The 27972-nt window shown below is 42.1% G+C and overlaps 2 protein-coding genes and 3 long non-coding RNA genes across 7 annotated transcripts; 4 read left to right on the top strand and 1 right to left on the bottom strand.

Moving 5' to 3' along the window:
- Window positions 1-43: 43 nt before the first annotated feature.
- Window positions 44-3341, top strand: LOC130690276 (transmembrane protein 234 homolog). 2 transcript variants are annotated; one of them, XM_059495910.1, is made up of 6 exons: window positions 64-201; window positions 306-457; window positions 1529-1595; window positions 1941-2033; window positions 2648-2754; window positions 3228-3341. In XM_059495910.1, the coding sequence occupies exons 1-5, from the start codon at window positions 192-194 to the stop codon at window positions 2710-2712; spliced, it is 387 nt and encodes a 128-aa protein (XP_059351893.1). In that variant the 5' UTR covers window positions 64-191; the 3' UTR covers window positions 2713-2754; window positions 3228-3341. The 2 variants fall into 2 exon arrangements, with proteins under 2 accessions (XP_057369269.1, XP_059351893.1); XM_057513286.2 differs by lacking the exon at window positions 3228-3341 and having other exon boundaries at window positions 44-201; window positions 2648-2788.
- On the bottom strand, window positions 2888-15949 carry LOC130690258 (myb-like protein AA). The gene is made up of 4 exons (XM_057513259.2): window positions 11950-15949; window positions 9881-10389; window positions 7914-8926; window positions 2888-3832 (listed from the first exon to the last, which is right to left on the bottom strand). The coding sequence occupies exons 1-3, from the start codon at window positions 15220-15222 to the stop codon at window positions 8287-8289; spliced, it is 4422 nt and encodes a 1473-aa protein (XP_057369242.1). The 5' UTR covers window positions 15223-15949; the 3' UTR covers window positions 2888-3832; window positions 7914-8286.
- LOC130690281 (uncharacterized) lies at window positions 3688-8274 on the top strand. Its single transcript, XR_009000930.2, has 5 exons — window positions 3688-4053; window positions 4171-4210; window positions 4301-4379; window positions 4947-5112; window positions 8162-8274. It is a non-coding gene; the product is annotated as an uncharacterized LOC130690281 (long non-coding RNA).
- LOC130690280 (uncharacterized) lies at window positions 10326-25577 on the top strand. Of its 2 annotated transcripts, XR_009000928.2 has the most exons (8): window positions 10326-10447; window positions 10533-10650; window positions 22482-22623; window positions 22726-23068; window positions 23188-23376; window positions 23923-24214; window positions 24501-24899; window positions 24969-25577. It is a non-coding gene; the product is annotated as an uncharacterized LOC130690280 (long non-coding RNA). The 2 variants fall into 2 exon arrangements; XR_009000929.2 differs by lacking the exon at window positions 22482-22623.
- A 590-nt stretch (window positions 25578-26167) lies between these two features.
- Window positions 26168-27877, top strand: LOC130690282 (uncharacterized). Its single transcript, XR_009000931.2, has 4 exons — window positions 26168-26427; window positions 26499-26690; window positions 27545-27695; window positions 27777-27877. It is a non-coding gene; the product is annotated as an uncharacterized LOC130690282 (long non-coding RNA).
- The last annotated feature ends 95 nt before the right edge of the window (window positions 27878-27972 follow it).

Here is a 27972-nt window from a genome sequence, read left to right as displayed (position 1 = left end):
GCTAAAATATTTTATGGCGGGACAACTGGTATTTCACGTGCCTGACTGTACAAGAACAAAATTAAAATATACAGCTTCATTGTAGGACCCAAAAAACTTAGACAAACTGTTATTTCTTATTAACTCCGAGTTTATCCTGAACTTTTTCTCGGTAATAAAAATCGGGTTTTCGCATTCACACCAGTCACAGCATGGATTCAGGTATTACCACGTTATGATGAACTTTTATGGTTGGGTTTTTCTTCTTCAAACAGTACTTGTTGTATGTATAAATATTTTTTAAAATTTTCTCTCTTGATTGGTAGGTGGGATTCTTAGTCTCATAAGTGTTGCCTTCTTATGGGGTGTTACAAATCCCCTGATGGGCAAGGGCAGCTCGGGTATCCAAAGAGTGAAGCATGCCAATTTCCTGGTTCAGTTTGGTTCAGAACTCAAATTCCTTCTACTAAATTGGAAAGTAAGTCATCTTTTTCTCTTTTGTGCAAGTTTATTTGTCTATAGGACTCCCCTTAAAGTCACCGTTGTTGTCTGACAGCTGTGCCTAATTACAGCATGATTACAGGATTCAGTTGAACAGCATACTTAAAATATTTTGCTGTGCAGTTGATGCTGATAAGAAATAGCTTTGAAATGAGTCTCTTTTGTAAACTGTTCCACTATAGTTAGTCAAATCTGACATGGTAGATTGAGCTGTCGTTTGTTCTGATGATAGTCCTTTAGGGTAAAGCCTCTTTGCAAGATTGTGTTTTTCCCAAATGGAGCATCCAAAAAGCTTAAAAGTATATACTTATTATTCCTCCTCGCACACCTGTTCGCGGCCCAAGATGACTCTTGATTTATTATATTTTGCCTTCACCTCCCATCTCACACCAACAGCAGAATATAGTCAGAGCTTTCTAATGAAAGTATTCAAATGCGGTGCACGAAAAAGAACTTTGTTCTACCATTGTTTCGTTACTGAGACAATCGAGACCAGCCTTTTTCTTGTCGAAGAGCTGCGATGTCACCCAAGATAAACAAAAAAGCAAGGTTTTCACTAATGTCCTTTTTTCGGACAGGGCCGTCAGTGAAGAAAAACGAAAGAAATGCATTTTTCCTTTTTCTTTGTAACTTTTTTGCTTCATAAGCATTGACTAGGAAAGATTGTCTAGCAGGATAACATCGGGCATAGTGCGTTCTGTGTGAATAAATCTTGAAGGGGAAAAAGAATATCACGCTAATGAATTCATCCCACCTGACCAGTTCAACGAACCCTCGTACAGGTTGAAGTTCACGTTCGGGTGTTTTGGGTACATCCTTTTTAGTACGTAAGAATTTTCCCATCGTCTCGCCAGGACAATGAAGTCATTGACGGAAACTGAAGCCCGTTTCACGGCCAAAAAATGTTCCACTTGTTATACACATACCTGTGGCCTGTACGACCAATTGTGCCTCCCCAACTCTACCTTTCTCTCTCTAGGATTTTTCTAAAATCTAGTTGGCCGTATTTTACATATTATTTCTTGTTTCTTTTGTTTTTGTTCTGCAGTTTGTTCTCCCATTCCTGGTCAACCAGTGCGGCTCCATTCTCTTCTACTTCACGCTCAGCTCCACCGGTATTTTTTTTTTCCCTTTCTTTTTTTCTTTTGACAAATGAGAAACAAAATTCTTTCATTAAACCACATTTCGTTTCGCCCCCCCCCCTTTTTTTTTCTTTTTTCCTTCTATCTCTCCGCCGTTTGAGGGATAACGTATCTAATTCCAATCTTTTCAACTTGTGATAAAAAGAACGATAGACACACACAACTGAAAAGAACGAAGGCGGTCAAGACATTCGCTAGCCTTTATTCTTAAGTGTTCATTCTTTATTTTTTTTTCTTCTTCTTTCTTTTCATTTTCGCTGTTTTACCACATCACGGTCTTCGCCGGATACTGAAACGATTCCTTTGATGGCCCCAAAGAACTGTCGGTTGCTGTACCATTGACCAACGGGCTGACATTCCTCTTCACCTCTGTTGCGGGTCAGTGCCTGGGAGAGCATCCGGCTTCACCACGTAATGCTCTCAGCATCTTTAATCATGCCCGTCAATGTTACGTGTGTCTTCTTTCATCCTCTTCAGCCAAGCTGAAGACGAGCGAAATAATATTAACTACACTCTTCGTGCCACCTTAGCGGTAATAGTAGTAGCAAATTCGGTGGCCCGTTGGCATCCAGTTGCGTGTGCTGAGATACTTGATAGTCCCAGCATCTGTTTAAAAGCAAAATCCAAAAGATGTGTTTGAAACAGAAAGAAGGAAAAACGTGTTAATATTAGAAAGAGAAGAGGAAAAAAAAATGTTTTCAAATTACTAAAACCTTTTAACCGTATGCCAGGTTTACCATTACTGGTATTTTTTCGTTTGTAGTATTTTTTGTTTTTGTGAAAAAATTCATTGAAAATCCGGCTGTGCGTGAACGGATTGTATTTCGCTGTCTGCACGCCGCACACGTTTTTTCTCAGCTCTCCGAATTTTGATCCGTCTGGCATGCGGGAATGCTGTAATGATAACTAATTCCTTAGCCCGTTGAAGAAAAAAAACAAAACATTTAGTTATTTATTATTTATGTTTCTTCTTCGTATATAAACATTTTTTTTTTCATTCCGTTTGTCTTATTACATTACCGCAGGCACTTTCCTCGGAATGGCTTGCGTCTTATTGGGTGTCGTGCTGTGCCTGACGGACAAGATGTGAGGGAAAACCCATCAGATGTTTGGCCCCATGTGTGTTTAAAAGGTATTACAGATACACACAGACACACACACATAACAAATATGCTGCTCATCCTTCCGTGCCGTATGGCATCCGCATGTAAAAACGCCCTGACTGATTGAATTGCCTGTAGTCATTTTTGTTTTAGAATCTTCCATTTTGTTTAACCATCAGTCTTTTTATTGTATTATATCAAAATGGTGAGGGGGAGGAGACGAGGCAAAGAGGAGGGCAAACGAAAAAAAAAACATGCGATTGTACAAAAACTACAAATTCTGTTTGGCTATGTGGGAAATCGTAAAGAATTAACAACAAAAATAAAAAAGATTAGACGGAAAGAATGAAAGAAAAGAGAAAATGTTCTCAGGACATTATCGAAAGCCAATCTTGTACACATTCACACAGACATGCACGAAGAGTTTTGCTCATTTCGTTTTATTTTTTTAATGTCTAAAAGTACGTGACGCATATTTTTTTTTAATTTTATTTTATTTCAGCGACCGAATGGGCTCGTTTTCCGATTTGAAAAAGCTGAGCTCGTGGTATGTTTCATTGTTGTTGTTTTCTTTACACAGCATCAGAGGTAAAAAGGAGCAGAAAAACGATGTAAAGACTTGGGTAAAGATGATGAAAATAAGTTTGTTATTATTATGTTTTTAAAAAAAAATGTATGTATATATCAGGAAAGAAGAAAGGTGTCAACTAAGATGTGACATTGCGATGACGTTTAGTCTCTGTGAAGAGATAGAAAGAAAAAAAAAGAAAGAATTTGTTTGTTTTTTTACCCAGTTGAAGACGACTCTACTATGATGCGAAATTGGCACACACGGGCGGAGGAATTATTGAAATGGTTATTGTTCCAACATCGTAAAAAAACTTGTTTAAAATTTGAAAAAAAGAAAAATGATAATAATAATATTTTCCTTAGGGATGGGGACGACACAAATGATGAAAAAGGTGAACGATGCCAAAATAGAAGAGACGAAAAAAAACAAACAAAATCGGGACGAATAACAGTCAGATTATTTTCAGAGGGTCTTTGCGTCGTTGAATCCGCTGCAGCACCGGGCGAAGGCAAGAATCTGGAGCACCTAACAGACGCCTGTCAAGACGATGGAGAAAAGACAAAAGAAAAAGATAATGGAACGGTTCGTTCGTGAGTCGTTTGACACACAAGATTGTGAAAGAGTGGAATACTACTAGGACGTGAACTCTACGCCAGACCCCACCAGACAACACTTTATCCCGCTATTGTGGCTGAGAGCCAAGGAGACGCATATTTGCATCGGGAATTATTTAGATTATAAAGTACCCCAAAACAAGGTGCGGGTTTTTCCTGTTTCTACTACGTTCTCTGTGTCTTTAACTGAAAACAAAAAAAAAAAAAAAAATTCATTCTTTTTTTTTTTCTTTTTTTTTTTTTTTTTTTTTTTTTGAAAGATCCCTGGCAACAACAACGGAAAACACAATAGTTTATTCGGTGAGTGGCAAAAGATAAAGAATTTTAAATCCACGTACAAAAATTTTTGTCTTTCATTAACGTTTCTTTTTTGTTTTGTTTTCTATTTAGAAAATGTTTTAGCTATTTATAGCAGGGTGCGTTGGTGATCATATCTGCGCATATCGTCGATCGCCGTGAGAAACCCAAGGTGGGTCTTTTTATTTACTTTTCTTTTTTTTTTATTTTTTAAGAGGAACGTTACTTGTCGAGTGGAACGTTCTTTTCATCGTTACACCAACTAGTCGTTCAGCCATTTAAAATCTAAAAGTACCCCATCCGAAGTAAGGCACACAAAGTTTGTCTTTTTAAATTCCCGTTTAAACTGGACTCTGTACATTTCTGTACAACTGTAATGGCCTTATTATTGTGTTCCATGTCGTTACATTTCTTTATTTTGTTTTCCTCGTCCAATCTGAACACACAAAAAAAAAAAAAAGGAGGCAAAGCGAAATTGCGTTCTCATCAGTTTACGTCGTTCCACTTAAATGGCCACAGCCGAATAATAAAGCATATCCCCGTCCAAAGCAACAACTAGACAGGGGAGAGACTTTCGATAAATCGTAGCCGCCATCTGTCACGCTTCTACGGTTACACAAATTGACTTCCCTTAACTGTGTGTAATACGCTAGTTAGTTTACAGTATTGCAGGACCAATTAAACGCGGACCGTTACTAATCACGTTCTTCTTCTTTATTTTTTTTTTTTTCTTCTTTAGTTCTCGCTATCTACTTAGGAGGAGCGTCTCTTTCGCGTGTGTGGTATGTTACGCAATGGGGGTCTCCAGTCGATTCCGGATTCTTTTTCCGAGGGAAAAAAAGAACAAACGCGAAACGATGGCAGACATCAAGGAAAAACAAGAAGAAGAAGAGTATCCCTTAAAGGTAAGAGAGCTATTTCTCTCTCTCTCTCTCTTTATTTATTCATTATCGATTATACGTAACGGGGCTGCGCGCACAGGGTCAGGTCAAGCCATATTTCCAGGGGCTGTTTAGATTGAGGAAGAATTTCGACAACGATCAGGGAAAATCTTTTTCTTGCGTGGGAAATACTTTTGTCAACGCCAATGATCTGGCCCCTCTCTCGTGCTCCGATCAACGCCCAACTCATCACTCACGCATAAACATCATCTTTTTTTTTTTTTTTTTTTCTTTCGAAATCTCTTTGGCCGCTAGTCTTCCTTTGGCCCACTCATCACACGATGACTCGAATGCGATAAACTAGAACTCACAACCTCCGGGGCGGCAGCTACACTATTCCACGTACTAAGCGCCACCTTTTTATTTTCTCCTTTTATTCATCACAATCCCACCTCACCTCCACCCCATTCCCCATCAAAATCAAAAGGTTAAAGAAGGAAAGTGAAAGGGGTTGGAGAAGAGCTCATGAAAAATGTTGATCCCAGTATTTTTTTTTTTAAATAAAATCCAAGCTGTTTTGCGTTTACACGTCCGAATGAGATATGCGTGTGTGTGCGCAGTCATGGAACCTAATGCGATGAGTAACGGAACAGTTTTATTTTTTATTGAGAAAAAAAAAAGGGAAAATGGAGATTTTTTTTTTTTGTTGTTGTTGTTGTTGGGAGGTTCGTGGTCGAACAATAACAGCACAGGTGTTTGGTCTCTGTCCGTTTGCATTACACAGAAGTTGTATGCCATCACGAGGAAAAGAGCAGCTCCGATAAAAGGCCATAAAAACAAGGGGGGAAAATCCGATAGTTTTTGGACTCGTTTGTTCATTGCCCGGCCTCTGAAAAATTGTGGCCGTTACTTCAATGCAAACGGCCCTCGGGATATTTTTCACAAGTAAAAAAAAAAAGCACCTTACGCAACAACGGCGTTGGTTGTGGCCCGTCTGGATGAAGGAAAAAAAAAAAAAAAATCATGGAACGATGAGAGCGCGCCCATGTCAGAAAATTTCAAAAGGGACAAAAAATGATGCATCTTTCCCCCTTTTATTTTTTCTATAGTTGAAAAGAAAAAGAAAAATATGTATATATAGCAACCCCAAAGAGAAAAAAAAAAAAAACAAACTAAGAAGATGGAGAGACGCTGACTAAGTCCTGATTACTCTTCCTCTTCTGTAGACATACACATCGTTTTTGTGTGGTGTCTAACGCGGACCATATAAGGTGTTCTCTATTTTTCCTTCTATTTTTTTTTGTTTTTTTGTTCGACGGAAAGAATCTGAAGGTGGAGCATGACTATTTAAAAGAAGATCTTGCGTCATTTATTTTTACCTTATTCGATTTTTGAATTTTGGCGCTTAAATGAAGATGATTGGAAATGGTGGTCTGTTTTCTTTTTTTTGCGCGCGTGAACGGGGCGTAGCCTGACCGTGAAGATGTAGGACGTCGTTCGGTAGTTATAAAGATGTTGTTTGAAAAATGCGGTACGGCAACAACAGTTGGGTACTGTTGCACAGCGCGCGTGTGTAATATGTTGGTAACACGAAAAGAGTCGGGAGAGCTGCTCTCAACTTATTATCATCATAATCTCGCTTGGGTTTCGGGGCGTTGCCTTTCTTTTTATTTTCTTCTTCGCCAAAGGTAAACACAAAACCGACTAACGTTATATTCTCCCCCCTTTGGGCTGTTTTCTTTCTTTCTTTCTTTTTTTATTATTATTATTTTCTATTCTCGTTATCGCCGTTTTCTTGTTTTTACTGTTGCCAACCCGACAGGTGTTGTCTCTGAACCATCGAACTGATTTGGCACGACAACGCTGTTTCAAAGAATTTTTTAATAGTTTTCTTTTCTTTTCTTTTCTTTTTTTTTTTTTTTGAAATTTTAAGTAAAATGGGGTTCGGCGGATGTCGCTAAAGAAATAGAAGATGATCTGAGCGCTGAGGTATTTCGTGCGCACAGGTGCGACGACGCCCTTCCCTTAAGATAAGAATTCCACCCAACCCCCTCTCTTTTTTTTTTTTAAAGTTAAAACTTGAAATTGTTTTGTCGGCTGAAAATGATGTTGTTCAAGTTTTGAAAAGCAAACAGGCCACACAAGAAAAATGAGAAACGTGGATGACTTGTTTCTTTTTTTTTTTTTTTGCGGGGTGGGGGGGGGAGGGCTGCTTCTATGACGAACAGGCTCATTACTAGGCGATAACACGCATTTTTTTTTATTTTTCGTATTCCGCTTTTGGAATGAAAGAAGAAAAATCGAGTAGGTATATAGATAACATTTTGCTCCTTTGAGGACCTTTTCCGCCAGTTTTACCTCGTCCCCCATTTTGTTTTTATCTTTTATTCTAATACGGCAAGTACTCGTCGTGTCTAATCTTTCTTTCTTTTTTTCGTTTGGTCAGTTCTTTTCCGGGAACGGAGGAAAGGGGGAAAAAAAATGAGTACGTAAAGAATTTCTGTCGGGAATTTTTTTTTTTCTTTTTTTTCAAATCTTTTAGTCCTTTTTTTTTTTATCTCAACGATTTTCGCTATTGTCTCCTTTTCACAAAAAAAAAAAAAAAGAAAAGAGGGCTATTGGTTCTGGTGAATTTTAGGTCTTTGAAACGCACGGAGAAATGGAGGAAAACCGGACGAAAGATAAGATAAAGGCGTTGGTCATGTCTGGGCCGTCGAAATGATCTCAAAAAGGAAAAAATTTTTTTTTTTTTTGGGGGGGGGGGGGGAGATGGTGGTGGAACAAAGAAGAAATAGAAAACTAATTTGCTGTTGTTTTTCACTTACGTCAAGTTGATGGCCCAGTAGACGCGCACTCCGGACTTCTTGGCGTTTCTTCTTCTTATTCTTCTTGTTTTGTTTTGGCGCACAAGGAAATAGGGAATGTTTTAAATTCACTTTTTGAAATTACAAAAAAAAAAAAAAAAAAAAAAAAAGAAAAAAGAAAAAAGAATTGCGTACGTAATTTGTCCCATTCGAAATTGAAAAAACCCACTCGAAATGAATATTAATTTTGTTTTGTTTACGTTTTGCAGTTAGTCTCGGATATGGCAGAGGGCACCAGCAGGGAGGGGGGGGCGGAATTGATTGGTGTTATTTTTGTTTTAAAAAAGAAAAAAAAAGAAGAGGACGGACGCGATGGAATGGGAAGACGGACGGACTAGCGTTGCTTCTTCTTGCGGAACCAGCCGGCCATCAGTTTGGTGTTTTTGGGCATGGTGGATGAGCGAGAGACGGACGTGCCGCCCGTTTTGCTGGATGATGTGGCCCCAGTCTGACGTTGAGCGACGGCCGCAGGACCGGCCGCCGATGGACGGTACGCGTCTCCCGAATCTTCCGACTCGACAATGACGTCCTCCCGGCGCCGGACGGGCGCCCTCGGTGGCTTGCCCACGTCGCCGACGACCATGGCCGGCGCCGATTGGCCGCCCGGCTGCTGCTGATTGCTGTACGTGATTTCGTACTTGTCGCGGTAATGACGCGGCTTCCACGGTGCCAGCACGGAATACGAACGCGATATCTGTCGCGTCTGCGTCCGCCTCAGCGTCGATCCCGTCGTGCCCGACAGGGCCGACATGTCCTCCCGGCTCTGCGCCCTGTGCCGCCTGGACGCTAGCAGTTGCTGCTGGGCCGTACGACCGTGACTAGTGACGGGGATGTCGGCCACAGTTGTAGCGTGCAAGTAGACGGAGCGCTGGCTCTCTGCGCTTCCGGCCGCGCTCTGCATGGCGCTGCCGTCGCTCTCTGAGCTGTTGACCGAGCTGACCGGATGGTGTCGTCCTCGCTGATGCAACACACCTCTGCGTTCATTTGATTCAAAATAATCAGATAAGAAAAAAAAAAAAAAAAAAAGGTAAAGAACCGACGAGTCACCCACATTTCCGTGATGACATAATCAAATGACAAGCCAAAGATGAGGGGGGGGGGGAAAGAAAAAAAGGTGGGGATCATCAATAGCTCGAAACGAAAGAAAAGAATTGCGACTGTCTTTTGTTTGTTTCTCTTTTCTCTCGGTCGTGTATCTAACCAAGTGACGCCTTTTCTCACGAACTTTTCACCTCCAACACGCATTTTTTATTTGTACTTTTCATTTTTTTTTTTTTTTTTTTTTGCCTTCTTTTGGCAAAGAGGCATAGAGTGCGGTGCGATATTATACCTCTTTTCCTTTTTATTCTTTCAACAACTAGAAGGGAAAAAAAAAAAAAAAAAGAGAAATTCTTAAAGAAAAATGTAGACGATTTTTCTCGTCTTCCTCCACATTTTTTTTTTCTTTCTTTATTTTTGAAGGTTAATTGACATCTCGTCGGCGTGGAAATTGCCATTGTCAAAACAACCCGAAAAAAAAAAAAAACGCTCTCATTTCCTAATACCAACAAAGAGAGAAAAAACAAAAACAAACTGGATGGTATATGATGAAAAAAGAAAAAAAAAAAAAAAACCAACTAGTTGCACTCTGCGTGCAAAAGTCACGCAAAGCACGTTGTTTTTTTTTTGTTTTTTGTTTTTATTCCGCCATCTATTTCTGGTGCAGCTGCGCTTTTCTAATACGTTCGTGTGACTAATGAGTTTGGTGCCTCGTTTTCTCTACTCCTCCCAATCTTCTTCTTTATATCCTAACCCTCAGTCCTTTTGTATGATCATCATCATTAGATCCCATTATAATTACTGGCTGTTTTTTTTTTTTTTGTTTTCCTTGGCGGGGCACACACAGACCCAGACACACACACACACAGATGGATTGTCATCGTTCTTACCTGCGGACAGCGCCCATGCCGGCCGCCGTGCTGGCGCTCCGCGTCACCTTGGCCTTGGGCATGTAGCGTGATGAATAGCCACCTCCGCGAGACGGCTGAGACTCCAAGTCCGTGTCGCCAAAGTAGCGCATCTGGCGCTGAGATTGAGCTGCGGCCGCGCTTGTCGCCGCCGGCGGCGGAGGAGGAGCCGATTCGGACGGACTGCTGCCCAACGGAGCGGCCGGAGCGCGTCGCTGCTCGTCGGCCGCGTTGCGCTCGCGCAATTCGGCCGATTCGACTCCGATTTGGTGGATCAAATTGGTGCTGGCGTAGGGACGGGCGTCGCCCATCATGCCGCGCTGTTGCGGCTTGTAGCGGCCGCCACCGTCCTCCTGATAGCGACGGCCGGAATGGAACTGAACGGAAGTGTCGTGGCCGTGGCGATTGCCGCGATGTTGCTGGTGCTGGTGCTGGTGTTCCTCGCCGAGCACGATCACCGGATCCGGCCGGTAATTCAAATTGTTGAAACTCTGCTCCCGAACGAACGAACGAGAAAGGAAAAAGAGAAATTTGTTTGAAAATGAAAAGGTAACAAAAAACAAAACAAAAAAATGAATAAATAATAAGAACAAGAATAATAATAATAACATGTGAAAAATGACAATGAAATTAGACATCGTCGTTGGATTTCGTCGTGCTGCACGGAGCAGTCACGCTTGTCTACCCCGCCCTCTCTCTGTATGTACAACCGTCGTTCAAAATGGAGCTGCTGACGAAACCGGCCGGAAAAGGTAAGAGTTTCTTTTGCTTTTTGCTTTTTGGGGGCAGAGACTTGTTTTGGTTGTGATTGCGGCTATATTTGTACATATGCGATAGCTGCAGACTCGGGTTTTTTTTTTTTTCTTTTTTGAAAGAAAGGTGGAGGCGATCGCCTTGAGGCTATGTGGTCCCCAGCGGTTAGTTCAAAGGTCGTGAAAATGAAACGAACATTTTTTTTTTTTTTTCTTTTTTCCTTCTCTTTTTTACTGCGTTCTCTCGACCAAACACTCGCGAAGAGTGTCTTTTCATTTTCTTTATTTTTGATTGCCTTCTCCCGAAGAAGAGGAAACACATCAGCACCATCTCGAACGCCATAAAGACACGCTCGAAAGAAAGAAAAAAAAAAAGGCAAGAAGCCATTAACATCAGGCAGGGATTGATGGTTAACATTTCTCTTTAGCTAAGAGAACAAGAGAAGAAGAAGAAGAAGAGAGAGAGCAAATGTTGAAGGAATGTGTTTTATCTTTCTTATTCTTTTGTCGTATTCATAATTTTTCGTTTTTTTTTTTTTTTTTTTGTTTTTTTTTGGGGTTTTTTTCCAGCAGCTCGGACCTTCGTTTTATACCGTCAAGGTCGGCTGTTTTCGGGTTCAGTATTACTAACGCGTACCTAAATGATTTCCCAATTCCGTTTGGACTACTGTCTTTCTTTCTTGCTGCTTGACATTCATTTTTTTTTTTTTTTTTTTTTTAATGGGAGGGTTTAGAGAACAACGTCAAAAATGTAAAAATTGGATGAAAAATAGTTTTTCTTTCGGTTTTTTTTTTTTTTTTTTTTTTTTTGATTTGCCGAGTGAGAAAGACAAAATGTTTTCTATTCCCATTTTCTTGTTCGGCATGAAACGCAGAGGCTCAACGGGTCCTATCTCAGGGCATTTCTTTTTCCAAGACAAGCGTATATGATGGAACCGGTTGTTGAAGAAATTCCAAAATATATTTCTTTTCCCCCTTTTTTTTTTCTTGTAACTGCAGGAGGGGAGAGAGAGAGAGAGAGAGAAATCGGCTGGGCCATATAACTGACTCACGCTAAACTCTTCCAAAAAAAAGTCAACAACCTCTGGCCGCCATTTGATCTCTCTCTCTCTCTTCCCCCGGTTTAAAAAGGCACGCGCGAAGCGGCCAACCCGCAGCGATCTTCCTCGTTCCGCGCCCTTTTTTTTTTTCAAACATTTTTTTTTTTTTTTAACTACCACCTTTCAATTTTTTTTTTTTTTTTTTTATTCAATCGGTTTCGGTCGTTTCATTTTTTTTTTTTTTTTTTTTTTTTGGTACCTGCGATTTTTGGCGCAAATTTTTGAATTGATTGCGCTGGTGGCTGTTGACGTGGCCATCGCTCTCGGACGTGTCGGTCCGGTCGGTGGAACTGCGTCGACGGTGACCTCCGTCTTTGGCCGTGCCATTGGTGACGACGCGATAGCGCAGCGCGGAAGCGTCGCCCGTCGTTGTGACAGGTGGCGGCGGCGCCACTTTGCGGACAAAAGGCGCTTCCACAACGACTACCGGCCTACCGGCATTCGTCGAGTTCTTGTTGTTGTTGTTGTTGTTGTTGTTGCTGTTGTTGTTGTTGGCCGTCGTCGTCGTCGTTGTCGTTGTCTTCGTGGCTGACGTCTGATTCGACTGATGGTTTTGACCTTTGACCAAAAGCGAGCGACTCTGTCGCACCAATTCCGCTTCGTCCTCTGTCGACCATTTAGCAACTTGCGGCGGCGCTTGACCTTTGACTGCCGGCCCGCCTTTGGTGGCGGCCGCAGGTGCGGCCGGCGAACTCAGGACGGAAGGCGATGGCGTCTGTTGCTTTGGCGCTTTCTTCTTGCTCTTGTTGGCTTTCGAACCCAGAAAGACGGACAAGAACTTGCTCCGCTGCCGGCGGATTTTCTCCTGTTTTTCCGGCTCGTTGTTGGCTTGATTGTTGGGCTGCACGGCCGCCGTCGTCGTCGTCGTCCTCGTCGTCGTCGTCGTTTCGGCCGGCTCGTTCCACCGACGCGGATCGGAGATGCGCCGCTCGGGACTCGGGGTGAGCGACGAGCGCGCCGGTTGGTACCGGTAGGGCGATGGCATTTTCTTGGCATGGCCAAGCGGCCGGTTCAGCGGGTAATTGCGTTCGGGGCTACTCTCGGGACTGCGTTCGTCACGACGCCACGGCACCGTGTTGAAGGCCACTTTGGCTTGCGTCGTCGCTGCGGGCGCCGCGGTCGTCGCCCGCGGCGGCGACGCCTCCATCCGCTCGCGCGACAATTTCTTGATGCGCAACGGCGGTTTCGGCGCGGCCCGAATGAACTCCTCTTCGCCGTCCATGTCGTCCTCGTAGCGGCTCTGGAACTGCGTCAGTCGAGACGAGTGGATGACGGGCTCGTTCCGTTGGCGGACCACCGTCCGCCCGCGCTCGGCGTCCTGGATCAAGCGCGTGGAAGTCATCGACATTTGATTGGCCTTTTGCGGAAGCGGAAGCGTCCGACTTTCCGCTTCTCTTTGTTGATACGATCGTTCCGGGCTCCTCCTCGACGAAGGTTGTTGTTGTTGTTGTTGTTGCATTTGCAACGAACGGATGCGATTGGTCAACGGCTGGATGCGAGGTTCCGGCGAAACGGAACGATCCTGATAGACTTTGATCCCGCCTCTTCCGCCGAAACGGGGGCCGTCCTCGTCGTCGCTGTACTGGAACACGCGTTGATCCGATGCCCTTGTTTGCTTACGCTGTTGTTGTTGCTGTTGTTGTTGTTGGTCGTTGCCAGCGATGAGGATCTTGGTCGTGTGCGGGTAACTGCGATCGTCTTGCTCGCCGCCGCCCGTCCGCTGTTGGTCTTTCAACAAGGTGCTGTACTTGAAAGACAGGCCGGCCGACGCGTTGTTGTTGTTATTGTTGTATTGGACGTGACTATTGTTGACGTTGTTGCGATTGTTGTTGCGAGCGTCCAACGCTCGGCTATTGCCTCCGCTGCTTCCGGACAATTTGCGCTCGGTCTGATGGCCCTGGCCGTCGTCGCCGAAGAGGAAACGAGCCTTGGCTTTGATGGCGTCCAGATCCTCTTCGTCCACCGGCCCTTCGGGCTCCTCCTCGTCGTCGTCGTGTTCGATTCCTACGCCGACCCCCTTTTGGTAGCCCAAATGCTGGCGGATGACATCCCTCTGCTGCTGTTGTTGTTGTTGTTGCTGCTGCTGCTGCTGCTGTTGCTCTTGGAATTGGAACAGTTTGCCTCTTCCGGCCGGCACTTTGTCCGCCCCGGCGCCGTTCGACGAGCGGTAGACGTTACGTTCTGGCGACGGCGATTGTCCCCTGCCCTGGTGTTGCGCCGATGTTTTGACTTGAGCGTAAACAACGTCCGTCACTCCGCCCGTTTTACCGAACGGCAATTCCGGTCTGGGCGGAGGAGGCGAAGTGAAACGGGGCCCACCCAGCGGCGAGCGGAGCGGACTGGTCCGCGTCGGGCTAACTCCTCCCGTGTACGAGAAGGGCAAATTCTTGTTGTGCGTCAACCCGAATTGCGGATCGGGTTCGATCAGGTTCAACGTGGGCAATCGGGGAGCCAGCGGATCTTCGGCCAAATGGAGCTCGTCCTGGTACTGACGGCGCAGCAGCTCCCGCTGCCTCGACTCTTCCGTCAGCTGCTGGACAATGAGGTTGACGTTGGGCCGGCTGGTGGCTTCCATCTCGATTCCGGAATCGTACTTGGGCGGGGTGGTGGGGGCCGCGTCGCGATGGCCGTGATGGCTCTTACCGTTGCGCTGCTGATAATGCTCTTGTTGCTGGTCCAAGATGGTCATCATCCCGAGCGGGAGCTGCTGGGGTCGACGCGGGCTCGATTCGACGATCGGATCGAGCTTCTCGAACTGTTGTTGTTGCTGCTGCTGCTGTTGTTGCTGCTGCTGTTGCTGTTGTTGCTGCTGCTGTTGTTGTTGATGGAGGATGTTGTTCTTCTCTCTGAGTTCGATGTTTTTCGTCTTTTTACCGCTACTCGGCTTGCCGTCGTTGGCGAGCTGATTCTTGGTCGACGTTGTGGGCAAAGTGCGTGACCAATTGAGCCCGTTGTCTCCCTGAACTTGATTGTTGCGCTTGGCGGCTGCCAGATTGCGTCGCTCCAGCGATCGCGTTTCGTAATTGGCCAAGAGCGGATTGGGCGAAACGGTGCAACTGATTTGGTCCACCTGCTGGATGATGCGTTCAGCCTCCTGGGCCAGCTCGGCCTCGCTCAGCAACGTCGGCTCCTTGTAGACGTTGAAGAAGGGCGGCACGGCGTGAGTGGCGCTGTTGACGGACGTTGAGCCAGCAGCCGTGAGGTTGAGGTCATGTCTGTCGACGTTGTGACTGCCGACCGGCGGAGCTGGGGCCGGCCCTTTGATTCTCGGGATGTACTGCTGTTGTTGCTGCTGCTGCTGCTGCTGCTGCTGTTGTGGCTGTTGGTGTGGCTGTTGAGCGTGATTGATGTGCTTGACGTCAACGTCGCGATTGAAAGAGACTCGTTTGTTGGTTTGCGAGGCGTCGGAGCGCTCAGAGCGCAGCGAGTCGGCCCGCTGGACGCTGCTGACTGCGATCCTGGCGGCCGGCATTTCCGTGCGGCATGCTCAGCCCAACAGTTCGGCTGTATTAACAATTCAAGCGACGCACACACCAATTATCGCCTGTTTGTTTTTGTTTTTTTATTTTTTATTTTGCGTGTTTTTTTTTGTTTTTTTCGATTTGAAATTATTGGCGCTCCTTAGACAAGTGAACTTTCACTTCACTTGTGCGGTAACTTTCAATCAAGCAGCTTGGATCACTTTGGCAAAAGAGAGAGAGAGAAACGCTTTCCCTTTTGTGACCTTACAAGGATCGAACCTTTCGTCTGACTTAATTTTCGGGCTGGCTCGTCTTTATTTTTTGTTTTTCAAAACCACCCTCGAAGTCCCATCCATCAAAAAAAAAAAAAAAAAAAAAAAGCAAAACAAAAAGATTTGAATATTTCTTGCTTTTTGTATGCAATTTTTTTTTTTTTCTCACTGCTGACGCACTCGCATTGGACACACACAATCACGGAAGACAATGAGGCATTGTCATCAATTTGCGTATAAGCAAATGAGACACCCTATGCTGATGGGCGGACAAACAAAACGAAACAGACGCACACACACCACACACACACACCACACACACTCACACAGACGAGCGGCACATGCACAATAGGGAAAAAGAATTTTGTTTTTCAAAAAAAAAAAAAATAAAATAAAATTCTTCTTTTCAGCTGCTGATGATGGCCAATGATTGATTACGTTAATGTATCAGGTGGCTGTACGAGAAAAGAAAAGAGAGTTCGTATTTTTGTTAGCCAGAGAGAGAGTTTTGAACTGTGGAAGGCGGGGTGTGCGTCAGCGCTGGTTGGAAGCCAGCCGCAGACTGTTCGGACTTGGGTTGAGAGAGAAAGAGAAAGAGCTGAGGTGTACTAGGTGCTGGGGGAAGGAAAGGAAAAAAAAGAAATGCTAGTCAGAAGGTGGGGTTGCGTGAGCTGGCAAGGTGGTGGGTGGAGGACGGGCCCGTAGGCGTTTGATTCGAATGGTCTATACAAGTCGCCTTGTTCACTTGCACGATGAAATGAAACAGAAAAGAACGTGAACAAAAAAAAAAAAGAACTAGACAGGGAGAAATAGAAAATAAAAACAAATGGGGACGACTCCCTCATCTAACAGAAAGAAAAGAAAAAAAAATTAAATCACGCCAAAGCAAATCAGCGATTCATCCCAGAGTGGTAGCATTGGCTGACCAAAATTGGTCATTTCCCTACTCCACCTGTTTTGATCATGTTCTATTTTTGTTTTTGTTTTTGTTTTTTTGTTTGTTTTTTTTTGAGGGGGGAATTTTTTTTGTCAATTTTTCCGGTGGTGGTAATGAAATCATAGTGAAGGACGAATTTTTTTTCTTTTTTTTTTCTATTTACCTTTTCAATTTAAAAATTGATTTTTTTTTTTTTTTTTTTTTTTTTTTTTTTTGCAATCAAGAACATTATTATATTTTTTGATTAGCTGTCGGAGTGAGGAGGACGAATCAGGTTTTTTTGCGGTGTATGCCCTCTCTTTTTTTTTTTTCGTTCCGTTTTTATATGTCAATTTGAATATAACCGTGATGGAAGCCTTCGTAAGAAAAAGCAGTAGAATAGCATTCGAAGATGTGTGCCGATTTCGTTCTAACATGTGCGCCAAAACTTCACATTTTTTTTTTTTTTTTTTTTTTTTTTTTTAATTCTATTTTTTGAGTACGCATTTTGCGCTCTTCTTTGGCGGAACGATACAACCGCCCCGCTGACCTGGTTTTCAATTATTATTCAAATTCAACCTCGTTGTACTACAAACTTCCTCAATATTCCCTTTTTTTTTTTTTTTTTTTTTTTTTTTTTTTATCATAAATTTCAAATTCATGCAAGATAATTTATTAATTTTTTTGGGCTAGACGTAAACTGGAAATGAAAAATTCTCGGAATGTTCTTTCATTTTTTTTTTTCTTTTTATTTAACGAATGCACTGGTTCAACATTGGCCGTCTGCGTGCATGTCTTATCCGCGTACCAAAAACGCAGCTGAGCGGCAAATGTATTTAAACAAAAAAAACAAAACAAAAAGGAATAAGAAAACATCTATTTGCTTCTATTTATGATGACAATAGTCTCGCTATGTTTGGCGTGTCAAATGTGGCACGTGTGAGCTGTTGTTATTTCGTTTCTACCGCGAGCGTTGGCCAATCCAAACACCTCGGTCCCGTTACCTTTCTTTTCCATTATCATTATAATTTAAAAACAAAAATTTGAGTTTTGCCAGAGATGCTGCCCGTTGGGGTTCAGTTTAGTCGGAATGATTAGTGCGATGCGAGTCATTCGACGGTAGCGCGTTGAATGGCGTTTTTTATTTTTCGAGCAAAAAAAAAAAAAAAACCTGTCGGACGTTCATTAGTCATCGCGATGGAAGAAGTGCATGTTTCGTCATCCATGTGGGTTTTCGGATGTATATCTTTCGTGATTTTTCTCAATTCAGGTTTTTCGCCAACGTGTTTGGTTTGATGCGTAAAAATACGGGACTCGGGCGGGTGGAGCGGAGAAGAACGAAAGAAAGAAAAAAAAAAAAAAAAAAAAAAAAACAAACAAAATCATCAGGTGATTCGATGTCGTTCGGATTGATTACGTTATCCGGATATTTTTACTTAGTTTACCTTAAGAAAAAAAAAACCCGTTTGATTGATTTTTAATGTTTTTAAAGTTGGCCATAAGTTTCGAAACTGTTTATTGTTTTGAATGGGGTTCAGCAACGGGATCTCTCGTCCACAGTAGGAGCAACAGGTGGATGGTGGGGGGGGAGGGGAAGAAAGGAGGAGATCGATGAACTAGCCTCATTTACCTTCCTCCCCCCTCCCTTACTGTATGCCCTCCTCTTTGTCTTGTCTATGTGAAAATAGTTTGACAGCTCAAACTTTGTTTTTCTTGGCCCATCGCCAGAAAGAACGCCCCTTTTTCTTTTTTTCTTTTTTAAATTCTTTGTCTACAAAGATTTCCCGATGTTGTTGTTGTATAGGCTGTCCATACAAACGTGGGTCTAAAAAAACTCGTTGATCCTTTTGGGTGTAGGAAGCCAAGGACGAGTTTGACATGAACAAAATGATCTAGCCTCTCTTCGTCGGGAACTTCTTTTTTTGTTTAGTCTCGAAACTACTTGACCATTCCCTTCACGCCCGATTAAAAAAAAAAAAAAAAAAAAAAAGGCCCGCGCACAGGCCAGCAGTTAAGGGCGGACCCGTCGTTCCAAAAAAAATTTAAATTTTTATTTATTTCGTTAAAAAAGAAGAAGTCGGAGCTCACCAAAAAAAAAAAAAAAAAATAAGCAGGAGCACAAACCCAGGGCAAAAAAAAAAAAGGGGGCCTCTTTTTATTTTTTATTTTTTTATGCAACAGCTACATATATGGGGAGAAAGCCTTGACTATATCTTCGTGCTGGTGTGTGTCAGATAGCATCGCACGTTAAGATTCTGTTTTCTTTCTTCTTTTTTTTTTTCTCCTTCCTCCCGTGTTTCGTCTGTTTTTTTTTTCTTCTCTATCGCTGTCAAGTCTTGCCTTATACAGCCAACAGGTTGAAAATAGTTTCACTATGGAAATCTAGTAGAGAGAAGTCGAAAAGAAATAAGAGAGAGAGAGAGAGAACTTTCCATTTTTTCCTACTTCGTTTTTCCCTTCGTTCGTGAGCGCTTGTACCGGCCCCCTTTCACTCTCGCACGCGGATAGACGGTGTGTACTGTATTCGAGCGATTGTATCCTTTATATCCTCCATTTTGGCTTGTAAAGAGAGAAGGAAAAGAAAAAAAAAAAGGGAAATGTGAATAGAGGAGAGATGATAGAGCAGCTAGTAACAACGTGGGCGATTTCCCCTTGGAAAAAGCCAAACGGTGTGTGTGTGTGTGTGTGTGCAGTAAATGTTTGGAGGGAATTGGAGTCAACTGGTAGCGTTTCCGGCCGTAAAAGGCTCAAATTGGCTAATCGATGCTTTGATAGTGACGGATGACGTTGGCGACGAACGCAAATCACCGGATGGTCGTTAGCGCCGTTCCGATCCGTCTATCCCATCGGCCGCAATGCGTTTCTTTCATTTCAGCTGCGTGTACACGATCTGCAGATCTAAATGCATCGAAATCGAGAAAAAAAAAAAAAAAAAAAAAAAAAGAAGAAGGTTCTCTCGATATTGTTGGCGCCTTGTTGTCGGCTCGTTTCAATGCGTTTCGTTCATCTTGCAGAACTGTACGCAATAAGCCAACCATTTTCGTTCGTTCCTTTCCATATTTCGTTTTATTCATTTGTGATGCCGGGGATAGTACAAATGTCCTTAATTCTTTTTGAGAGCTTTTGGCTCGATTTTGCCGAAACGATTCCGCATCAGTGCGTTCACCAAAAAAGGTGAGAGGAGGAATCAAAGAAAAAAAGGGAGAAAACAGGTTTTTCATTCGATACAAAACAGCAGCAAGCGAATAACAACAAGAAACGATAATTGATGTTTCAAAATGAGGACACACGAGAGTCTATCTCCACTTTTTATTTTTCTACATTTTTTTTTTCTCATTGACGTTTGAAAACAATCGTCTCTCTCTCTCTCTCTCTCTCTCTCCGCGTCTCCCTGTCTCTTTCGTGATTTTTCGCTTCATCGCTGGCGGGATCGCGACCTCTTTCCGCCCTCTTCGTATCCAACAAAAATGACGAAGCCTTGACACAAACGCATTTTTGTACATTTGCAAGCAGAGTACTAGCGTGTGTTACATATTTATTGCGCCCTCTCTCTCTCTCTCTCTCTGCCTTGGAAAAAAAAAAACAAAAAAAAAAAAATGATAATAACGAGGATGATGTGTCAGTTTCTCGCAAATGAAGACGACAATGGGGGCCGGGCCCTAGCCCACCTGCGGGTTCCAATTGCTCGTTTGTGCTCGCATAGCTAACACACGTGTTTTTGGTGTTAACCTGATACACCGATGTGAAAGTATAATTTTTTTTTTTTTTTTTTTTGCTGCTGCTGCTAGAGTATCCGACTGTCTATAGAATTAAGTGGTTCGAGTAAGAGATAAGAATTTTTTTTTTTTTTTTTTCTCTTTAACTTTCGCGTACGTGTGTAATACGCAGATGGTTGCATCAGATTCTCTTTTGATGACGCGAACCCCCATCGTCTGTGATGTCGAAACCAAGTATCGTTTTTATTGCAGTTTTCCATACTTTTTTTACTCTTTGCTGTTATTGTGGCATCTTTTGTTTATTTTCATTTGCCTTTTTTTTTTTGAGGACGTGCGCATTCCCCCAGCATCTCTCTAACCATATCAAGCGAAATTCATTTATTTGGTCATTTCATTTATTTATTTATTTTTTTTACGCATCTGTTTGCCCACCTAAGCAGTGAGCAAAATAGATGTACATAATAAGAAAATGATTGGGATCTTTTTAGTTTGATTTTATTTTTTGGGTGTTCTTCTATTTTGGCGATGAAATGCAACAAATGTTTAGCAACGTGTACGTCAACCCTCCCAGCCAAATGACGTACACGAGCCGAAATCGGGTCCGGTTAAGAGTCCAGCGATTGCCTTTTTTGACTCGAACTCGAAAGAAAAAACAAAAAACGTTTTTGTTTTTTGTTTTTTTTTTTGGTTTCTCTTCTTCATCCCATTAGCAGCTTTTTTTTTTTTAAAGGAGAACTGTTGCCATTTCCAATTGGAAAACGTTCCATTGTCGAAGAAAAATGGCCTCACGGTTTCTCTTCTTTGTTTTTAGTCTTCTTCTAAACGAATGAAGAAAAAAAAAACACGTTTTTCTTTTCTTTCATTCTTTTAAATATTTCTTTCCCTTATTAGGGTAGGTGCAAGGGAGGAATTTCAGCTCGGTTATGGCAACAGAGAGTCCATCCTGTCTATACGAATTCGAATTGAATTTCAGTTTGGGAAAAAAAACACAGCGAAACAACATCAACTTGTTCCATCCTCTTTTCTCTCAAGCCAAAAACCGTTTGACAATCGTCTGTTATTCTGTTCTTTCTCCGAAACGAACCGTTGCTTGAGATGCTGAAATGATCAACTTCTTCTCTTTTGAATGTTTGGCTATGACTGGGCATCTATTTATTTATGTCGCCAATGGTGGATGTGACGAATCCTTTTTTTTTTTTTCCTTTATCGATGAACGTTGGCATCTTTCTCACTAACAAACTAACGTTATTCGATTATTGATTAGGAGTCGTATTGAGATTTTGCCTTCGTCGCCCTGTGCGTTCAGAATTAGACGTACGGATGAGTAGATCATCACTCACGTAGACGCGACGGGATACTCGAGCGCGCTAACGCGTTCGTGCGTGTACGTGGGTGTCCCTTTATGTGCGTTTCAAGCAAATTCAGTTTTTTTTTTTACACGCGTAGCTTTGGGGGTGAGAACATTCGTCAACATTTGCGCTCTATTCATAGAGGCATCACGTTTCACTTGAAATCATTGGCCTTAACAGCGACGGAAAAACTGAAGGGGGACGGTATCGTTTGCGTGCGCATTATCCGTCCCGCAAAAAAACAGCTGACTGGCTTTTTGAGGTTGGGGTTAGTACGCGCAATAAGAATTGCCATTTCCTTGTCTTTCATTCTAATTTTGTGTGTTTGTGTGTGTCAAATTTATTCCGACAATGTTAACACTCGGCCATATGCTCAGCGAACGGTCGTATCACGGACAGCGCAGCGGCGGGATGTTGCGACCACACCGACTTCTAGAAGAAAAAAAAAAGGAAACAATAATAACCCAAACAACAATTCACGCAGCTAGTCGATTCGTTTTTGTTTTCTTTTATTTTGGTGAGCGGCCTCTCTGGATGTTGTTCACGCACGCACGACCGCACGCCAAATGTCGGAGCCTTTCTCCTCAGCAAACTTTGCGTTTGTTTGATTTTCGTTTGAAATCAACAATTGTCCGTGTGTGTGTGTGTGTGTGTGTGGACTCTGTTGCGCGCATTATTCGATTTGACACGCGGAAAAATTATTCATCAAATGAATGGAGGAGAAAGAAAATCAATAGTGAAAAACATCAGCTTTTTAATGAATGGTAATAACCAGATGCGCATCCGGTCGTAACCGGTTATTGGCCTTTTTATTTAATATATAAGGAAATCGTCAAAACCTGCTAATCGTTCCATGTACATAAATATGCCATTTTCGCAAGGACGAGCTTTATGCTTGTCTCTTTCTTTAAAAAAAAAACAAACAAATTGTATTTTCTTTTTCTTTTCTTTTTTTTTTTTTTTTTTTTTTTATGGATTGTGCCATATAATAATGCAATTTGATTGCTTTTGAATCAGATTTCCTTCTCCATTTCGGTTGTGCTTTACGAGCTTTTCAACAGGACCGTTCGTTAAGGAAAGCCAACTTATAATCACACAGCCACCGATAAAACATACATCGCGTTTATTTAGAGGCTCCGTGCTAGTAAATCTTTTTCGCGTGTGTAGCCAAAACTTTCTCCCGAACAAATTATTCTTTAAGCCACCAAACAAATTCCAGTTTTCATAAATTGTTTTTTTTGTTTTTTTTTGTTTTTTCAAGTGGTGTTGTTTTCGGCACGATATTATTCCCCCCCCGTTCTTTGCTGTCAGCTTCGTCCGTCACGAATTCCTGCCATTTCTGGCGTGAAAATCTTTTTTCGTTCGACAAACGCAATAACACGGTGGCATCTGCAGCGTTTTGAGCACGTGAAAGCTTCGACACGAAACACTTTAGGACGTGAACGCACCGAAAAGGCAAAAACGAAATCGAGTACATCCAGATGAAACGGCCAATGACCGATGGACATCTACGGGAGAACGCCGCAACATTTTTTTTTAACGGCTAGTGATAGGCATGTCCAACGACCGCCGACACGACAACTTTCTCATCGACGACCCAGACGGTAAAAAGAGAAAAGAAAACAAAAAAAAAAAGAAAAGAAGAAGCGAACCTGTTACAACCTCCGATGTGAATTTTTATTTTATGTTTTATTTTTTTTTTTGACATTTCATTCCAATTTAGGAGGGAAAGTTTTTCGGCTATGCCAGACACAATGCAACAGCCGATCGCCAGCAAAGAGATAAAAGATTGCAAACGATCTTTTCTAAGTATGGCTAATCCCCATTCATCCTACGGATCAACCGGCGTGCAAACAATACCCTGACACGACCAATCCCGCATCAGTTGGGATTTCTATTTTGCATAGACGAGGTACGTACGGCTCCAGCATCCGTTCTACCCTTACGAAGTACAGACTCTCTCTCTCTTTTTTTTATTGTATTTACCGTCTTTAAGACATTTGAAGTTGTTTATGCGCTACTGTTGTATATTTTTTTAAAAACGTATTGTCTTGTGTTTAAACAAATGACTCTTGTAGTCGCAGCTGTGTTTGTGCAGTTTGCACGATCATTCAGGTCGAGCTGCCAAGGTCGATATTTTACTTGGCTTTTTTAGATTTGTTTAGTACGTTCTCTTTTTTTTTTCTCTCTCTCTCTCTCCTTTTCTCGTCAACTGAAATTAATGGTGTACTTATTCAAATAGCCAAAGAAACTGCTGCTTTAGTCTGCGTGTTTTTTGAGAAACGCGGAATGGCCGAAGGAAGCCACAACTGCAAATATTTTGATTGCATTTTAATCTCATTTATAGCCAAACACGGCACCTTTATCTGTCTCGCGTCCTGCGTTTGGGCATTATGCTAATGTGGGACGAGGCCGATTACAATATTACAAGTCTAAGGTTCTTACTTTATATACACAGATGGGGTCCAGCTCTTCGCCAAAGCCACGCTTTTTTTTTATGATACCGAGGAAGACGCCCGACTGACCTTATATGGCGAAAAAACCTTGTACATGCACAAGACTCGGTGGCTGTAAAAAAAAAAAAAAAAAAAAAAAAAGGATCCCAATGTTGAACTTTTCTTTTAACGTGTGTCCACCCGTGTTGGGGTATGACGTCATTTATATTCAAAAAAATGAAAAAGAAAAACGACGGTTGGGTTCCTCTAGTGCTTCGCCCCAGACACTCACGGACGGATAAAACTATTGAGAAGGTATGAAACATTTTTTTTTTTTTTTTTTTTTTAGGAAATAAGGGAAAAATAGACAAGCCCTAAGGCGATATTTTGGGCTGTTGGATATGTAATAAGCCGTAGATGATATTTCGTGGTCAACTCCCCTGTCTACTTTTTTGTTATTGAGCCGAAAGGTGTTTTTCTTTTTTTTTTTTTTTTTTTTTTTTTTCTTCTACCATATTCCTGCTTAAGGCTTGTCGCAGAGAAGAAAGTCGTAAATAATACACGCCCATGATTTCCTTTTCATTTCTTTTTTTTTTTCTAGTTTACCTGGACAGGTGAATCACCTGAAATCTATTGGGAGTCGTACAGCGCAGCTGTCGGCCGCAGCGCCACGCCACAGACCTTATTTTCTATTTTGATACGACCGCGCTCTGCTTATAATTCGACGATGATAAACAAAGGAGAAACAATGCCATTGAAAATGGAATAGAACAATTACCCTGCGGCTATGACCTCTTCCAGGTGATTTTTGATCGTTTCCTCGACGCCACAAAACGCTCAATCCTCCCCAAAAAGCCCTTCGTGTCGTTTGATTGTTGTCAATGAAAATCGTATCAAGGACGACGATCGTGTGTGGATTTATCTAGGATGGCTAATCGGCCCTGTCGCAGTAATAACGAGAGCACTAAAATAGTGCGTGCATCAAAAAGCGCCAGAGCTTGTAAGTATTTGCCCCCAGCTAGTCGGAAGAATTATGATGATAGTTTTAAAAACGTGATTGATATTTTAGATTCGTTGCGGGACGACGACGGTGACGGTCCGTGATGCATCCAAACGAGCTGATTGAATGTAATCTGATGTCATGCCTGTCAAAGTAGATTTTATGATTGTGTTGGGTGCATTTGTTAGGGAGACGTGACGACTGCGAAACGAACACACGCAGACAAAATAGACGGGAGGCGCTGGCTCTTCAGGTTCCCTCCAAATGGCCGAACCTCGTTTCGCAAATGAACCACGTACTCCCACCGAAAAACGCCGCGCCCAATAGCGTCATCACGGCATTCTTCTTCCTGGTACAATCAAGCTGTCGTGAACTTGAAACGTTAGGCGTGTGTAAAGTTCGGTTCCTGCCTCCTCCCACTCTCGTTTTTAAACGCGATAGTTTCTATCTGTTAGAAGGGTATGCCAGGTCCATTAAAATTATCAGCGTGTATCTGGCCAGTTGTTTGAATGCTTCACCGGTAAGTGCCAAATGCCCTTTGTGTTCATCGGAAATAAAAGCATTTTAATAATGTTTATAGCCTCCGTTGCGTGATTCCCACGCTATGATCATATATCTCTCGTTTTACGAGTTATGAAAGAAAATATAAGTTATTACACAGGAATGGTAGTAAAATAATGAGTCTGGTTATCGTTTCCTGTTTTGATAGTAAATTTTTATTGCCTGTTTTTGTTTCTACGTCTATTGTTATCTGTTTAATTTCTGATTGTGGAATTAATCTGAAAATCATTTAGCTCTTACGCCATTTGTTTTCCCAACAAAACATTTGGTATTCAACGCCATCTTCTGGTACGATTTACAAAGTGGTAATTGATGTTTCGTATGGGAATTGGATGTCAAAGCATGGTCAAAGCAAGACGTTTTGGAAAAATCATGGCCTAGTGTACAGTAGGACATGGGAAAAATGAAAACAATTTAATTGTTTTAGAAGAACGTATTGTTTGTTGCTGATCTTCCACAGTATGTGTTTCGTACTTATTTGGATGTGATCTTAGCTGGAAGCTCGCTTCCTGCCTTGTTTGGCTGTTATGGTAAACTTACTTTAGTAGAATTTAATAAATAATTTAAATATTTGATGTCAATTCAAGGTTTTTTATAAATAATAAGGTGGCATGTAGTGTAGCCATGCTTAGATGATAAGTAAGTGATTTTTCACATGGAAATTGATTCATTGTATTTGCTTATCCTTTATCTTTAGTTTTTGTTCAAAATCTCAAACATATATTTTGCACTTTGGTTATTAGGTAATACGGTTTGCCCTCAACTATCGAGTAAAGTTTAGAAGCAAATTCCCAAGCAGGTCAGGGATTGATGACTGTTCCTTGACTACCTGGAACAGGGCATGGTGGCATTTCTATAATCTAGCACATCCAAAGCAGATGTGCTAGTCTCCTGTTCATGGTTGCAACACAATTGGGGGAAAAACAGTGGGAGTTGCTTTAACAGGGGAGTAGTGGTATCGTAGAAGGTAGCAACATTCAGCAAATAATCAGTTGATCAACTTCTGATGCCATTCACTGTTTCTTTTATATTTTCCAGAGGAACAATGAGCTGTTGCAGCGGGCTTCTGGAATGCAGACCACGTTCGTATAAATGGACCACTCTGTCGTACGTGATAAATCCTATTCTGGCTGTTGGAAAAGAGATCAATCTACCCAGTTCAGTCAGTAAAGTATCGCAAAACAGCGGTAGATATCCGGTGGCCCAGGCTTCGGGACTCGTGTCTAACAGGTACAATTAGACTGGTAGTTTATTGAGTTGATTTCTATTTCCAGAGAGCACAGTTGGGAAGTCCGTTGACGCACTTGTCAACTCAGGGCCAATTATGCAAGGATACCCTTTAGTTCGATGTTGAATTATTTCACTCAGACAGTTTAAAGTTGTGCAAAAGCTACACCGCCATTTGTCTGGTTCGGGAAAGTCTGTAAATGGATGAAAATAAGCAGAACAAATAGGGTAGTGACATTGAGCGATTGCAGATTCCACTCTTTTGGTTTGCGTGTTACCACCGAACTGTTGAAAGAACATAGCAAATGGGATACCAGACATCGTAAGGACATTTGGGTTTCTCGGCATTTGGGTCAGGGTCGAACGAACGACATTTGGTTTGCAATTGGAGGCATCGAGAGTGTCCGGTTTCAGATGAATCGCATTGACGTTGACACTCAACGTTGTTTTATTTGGAAAGAGGTTTTCGGCTTTAGATACTTTGGGAAAGGCTTTACCTCCAACGTAGTTACATTCCGGTTGTTGAATGATTACATGAGATTTTGAATCGGATAAATTGGGATAACTGGGTTACCACGTCCGCTTTTCTGATAAGTCATTGTTTTTACAAGTTCGTAGCGATTGAGACCTTATTCTCACCCCTCAACGTATCGGCATGGTACTCCTAGCATGGTTTTTTGTTTTGACTGTCACAGTTTTTTTTGTTTTTCTTTTAAATAATATTTATCATGTTTTCCCGTTTTGAAAATTAGATCATTGCAATTTCTTGGCGATAGAACCCTAAAAATAGCTATCGTTTAAAAGTATTCAGTTTGCTACTTTCTGTGTAGTTCATTTCATGTTTTTGCATCATGCAGTGATGCCGACATTTCTTTCTAAAACAGCACCAAACTGCCTAGCATAAAGGTCAATGGAATGTGTTCTACTTCAATGGCATCGCAGTCTAAATGGCTAAAGAACTATTGCTGCAGAACCATTGGATAATACAGTGGATACAGTCAAAGCAAAGTAAGAATCTTTGCCGCATAGTATATTTTGTTGTTTGTATCTTTCACGTCTATTATTGATCTCCATTAATTCATTTTGTAGAAAAGGTAGGTTGGCTGGGATAAAGGCGATTCTAACAACATAGGAGATCCCTCCTGTCACCTAGAAATGTAAATTCAGGTCTTCGAAAAGGTTAATAGCAGATTTTTTTTTCTTTGTTTATTTGAAATTGTTTTTGTTTTTATTTTTTCAGATGAAAAATCATTGAATTAAAAAAACCTTTTGACAGAGGACATTG

This window comes from Daphnia carinata, chromosome 6, assembly GCF_022539665.2.
Source record: "Daphnia carinata strain CSIRO-1 chromosome 6, CSIRO_AGI_Dcar_HiC_V3, whole genome shotgun sequence".
Classification (NCBI taxonomy): Eukaryota; Metazoa; Arthropoda; class Branchiopoda; order Diplostraca; family Daphniidae; genus Daphnia; species Daphnia carinata.
This window is presented reverse-complemented; position numbering and strand designations above follow the sequence as displayed.

Excerpts from the sequence above, each read along its gene's own strand:
- LOC130690258 (XM_057513259.2), bottom strand. The coding sequence starts at position 15,222 with ATGCCGGCCGCCAGGATCGCAGTCAGCAGCGTCCAGCGGGCCGACTCG. Across the intron at positions 10,390-11,949 it reads ATTTGCGCCAAAAATCGCAG|AGTTTCAACAATTTGAATTA; the intron begins GTACCAAAAAAA and ends GTTCGGGAGCAG. Across the intron at positions 8,927-9,880 it reads GGCATGGGCGCTGTCCGCAG|AGGTGTGTTGCATCAGCGAG; the intron begins GTAAGAACGATG and ends AAATGAACGCAG.
- LOC130690276 (XM_059495910.1), top strand. Across the intron at positions 1,596-1,940 it reads CTTCACGCTCAGCTCCACCG|AACTGTCGGTTGCTGTACCA; the intron begins GTATTTTTTTTT and ends ATGGCCCCAAAG. Across the intron at positions 2,034-2,647 it reads AGAGCATCCGGCTTCACCAC|GCACTTTCCTCGGAATGGCT; the intron begins GTAATGCTCTCA and ends ACATTACCGCAG.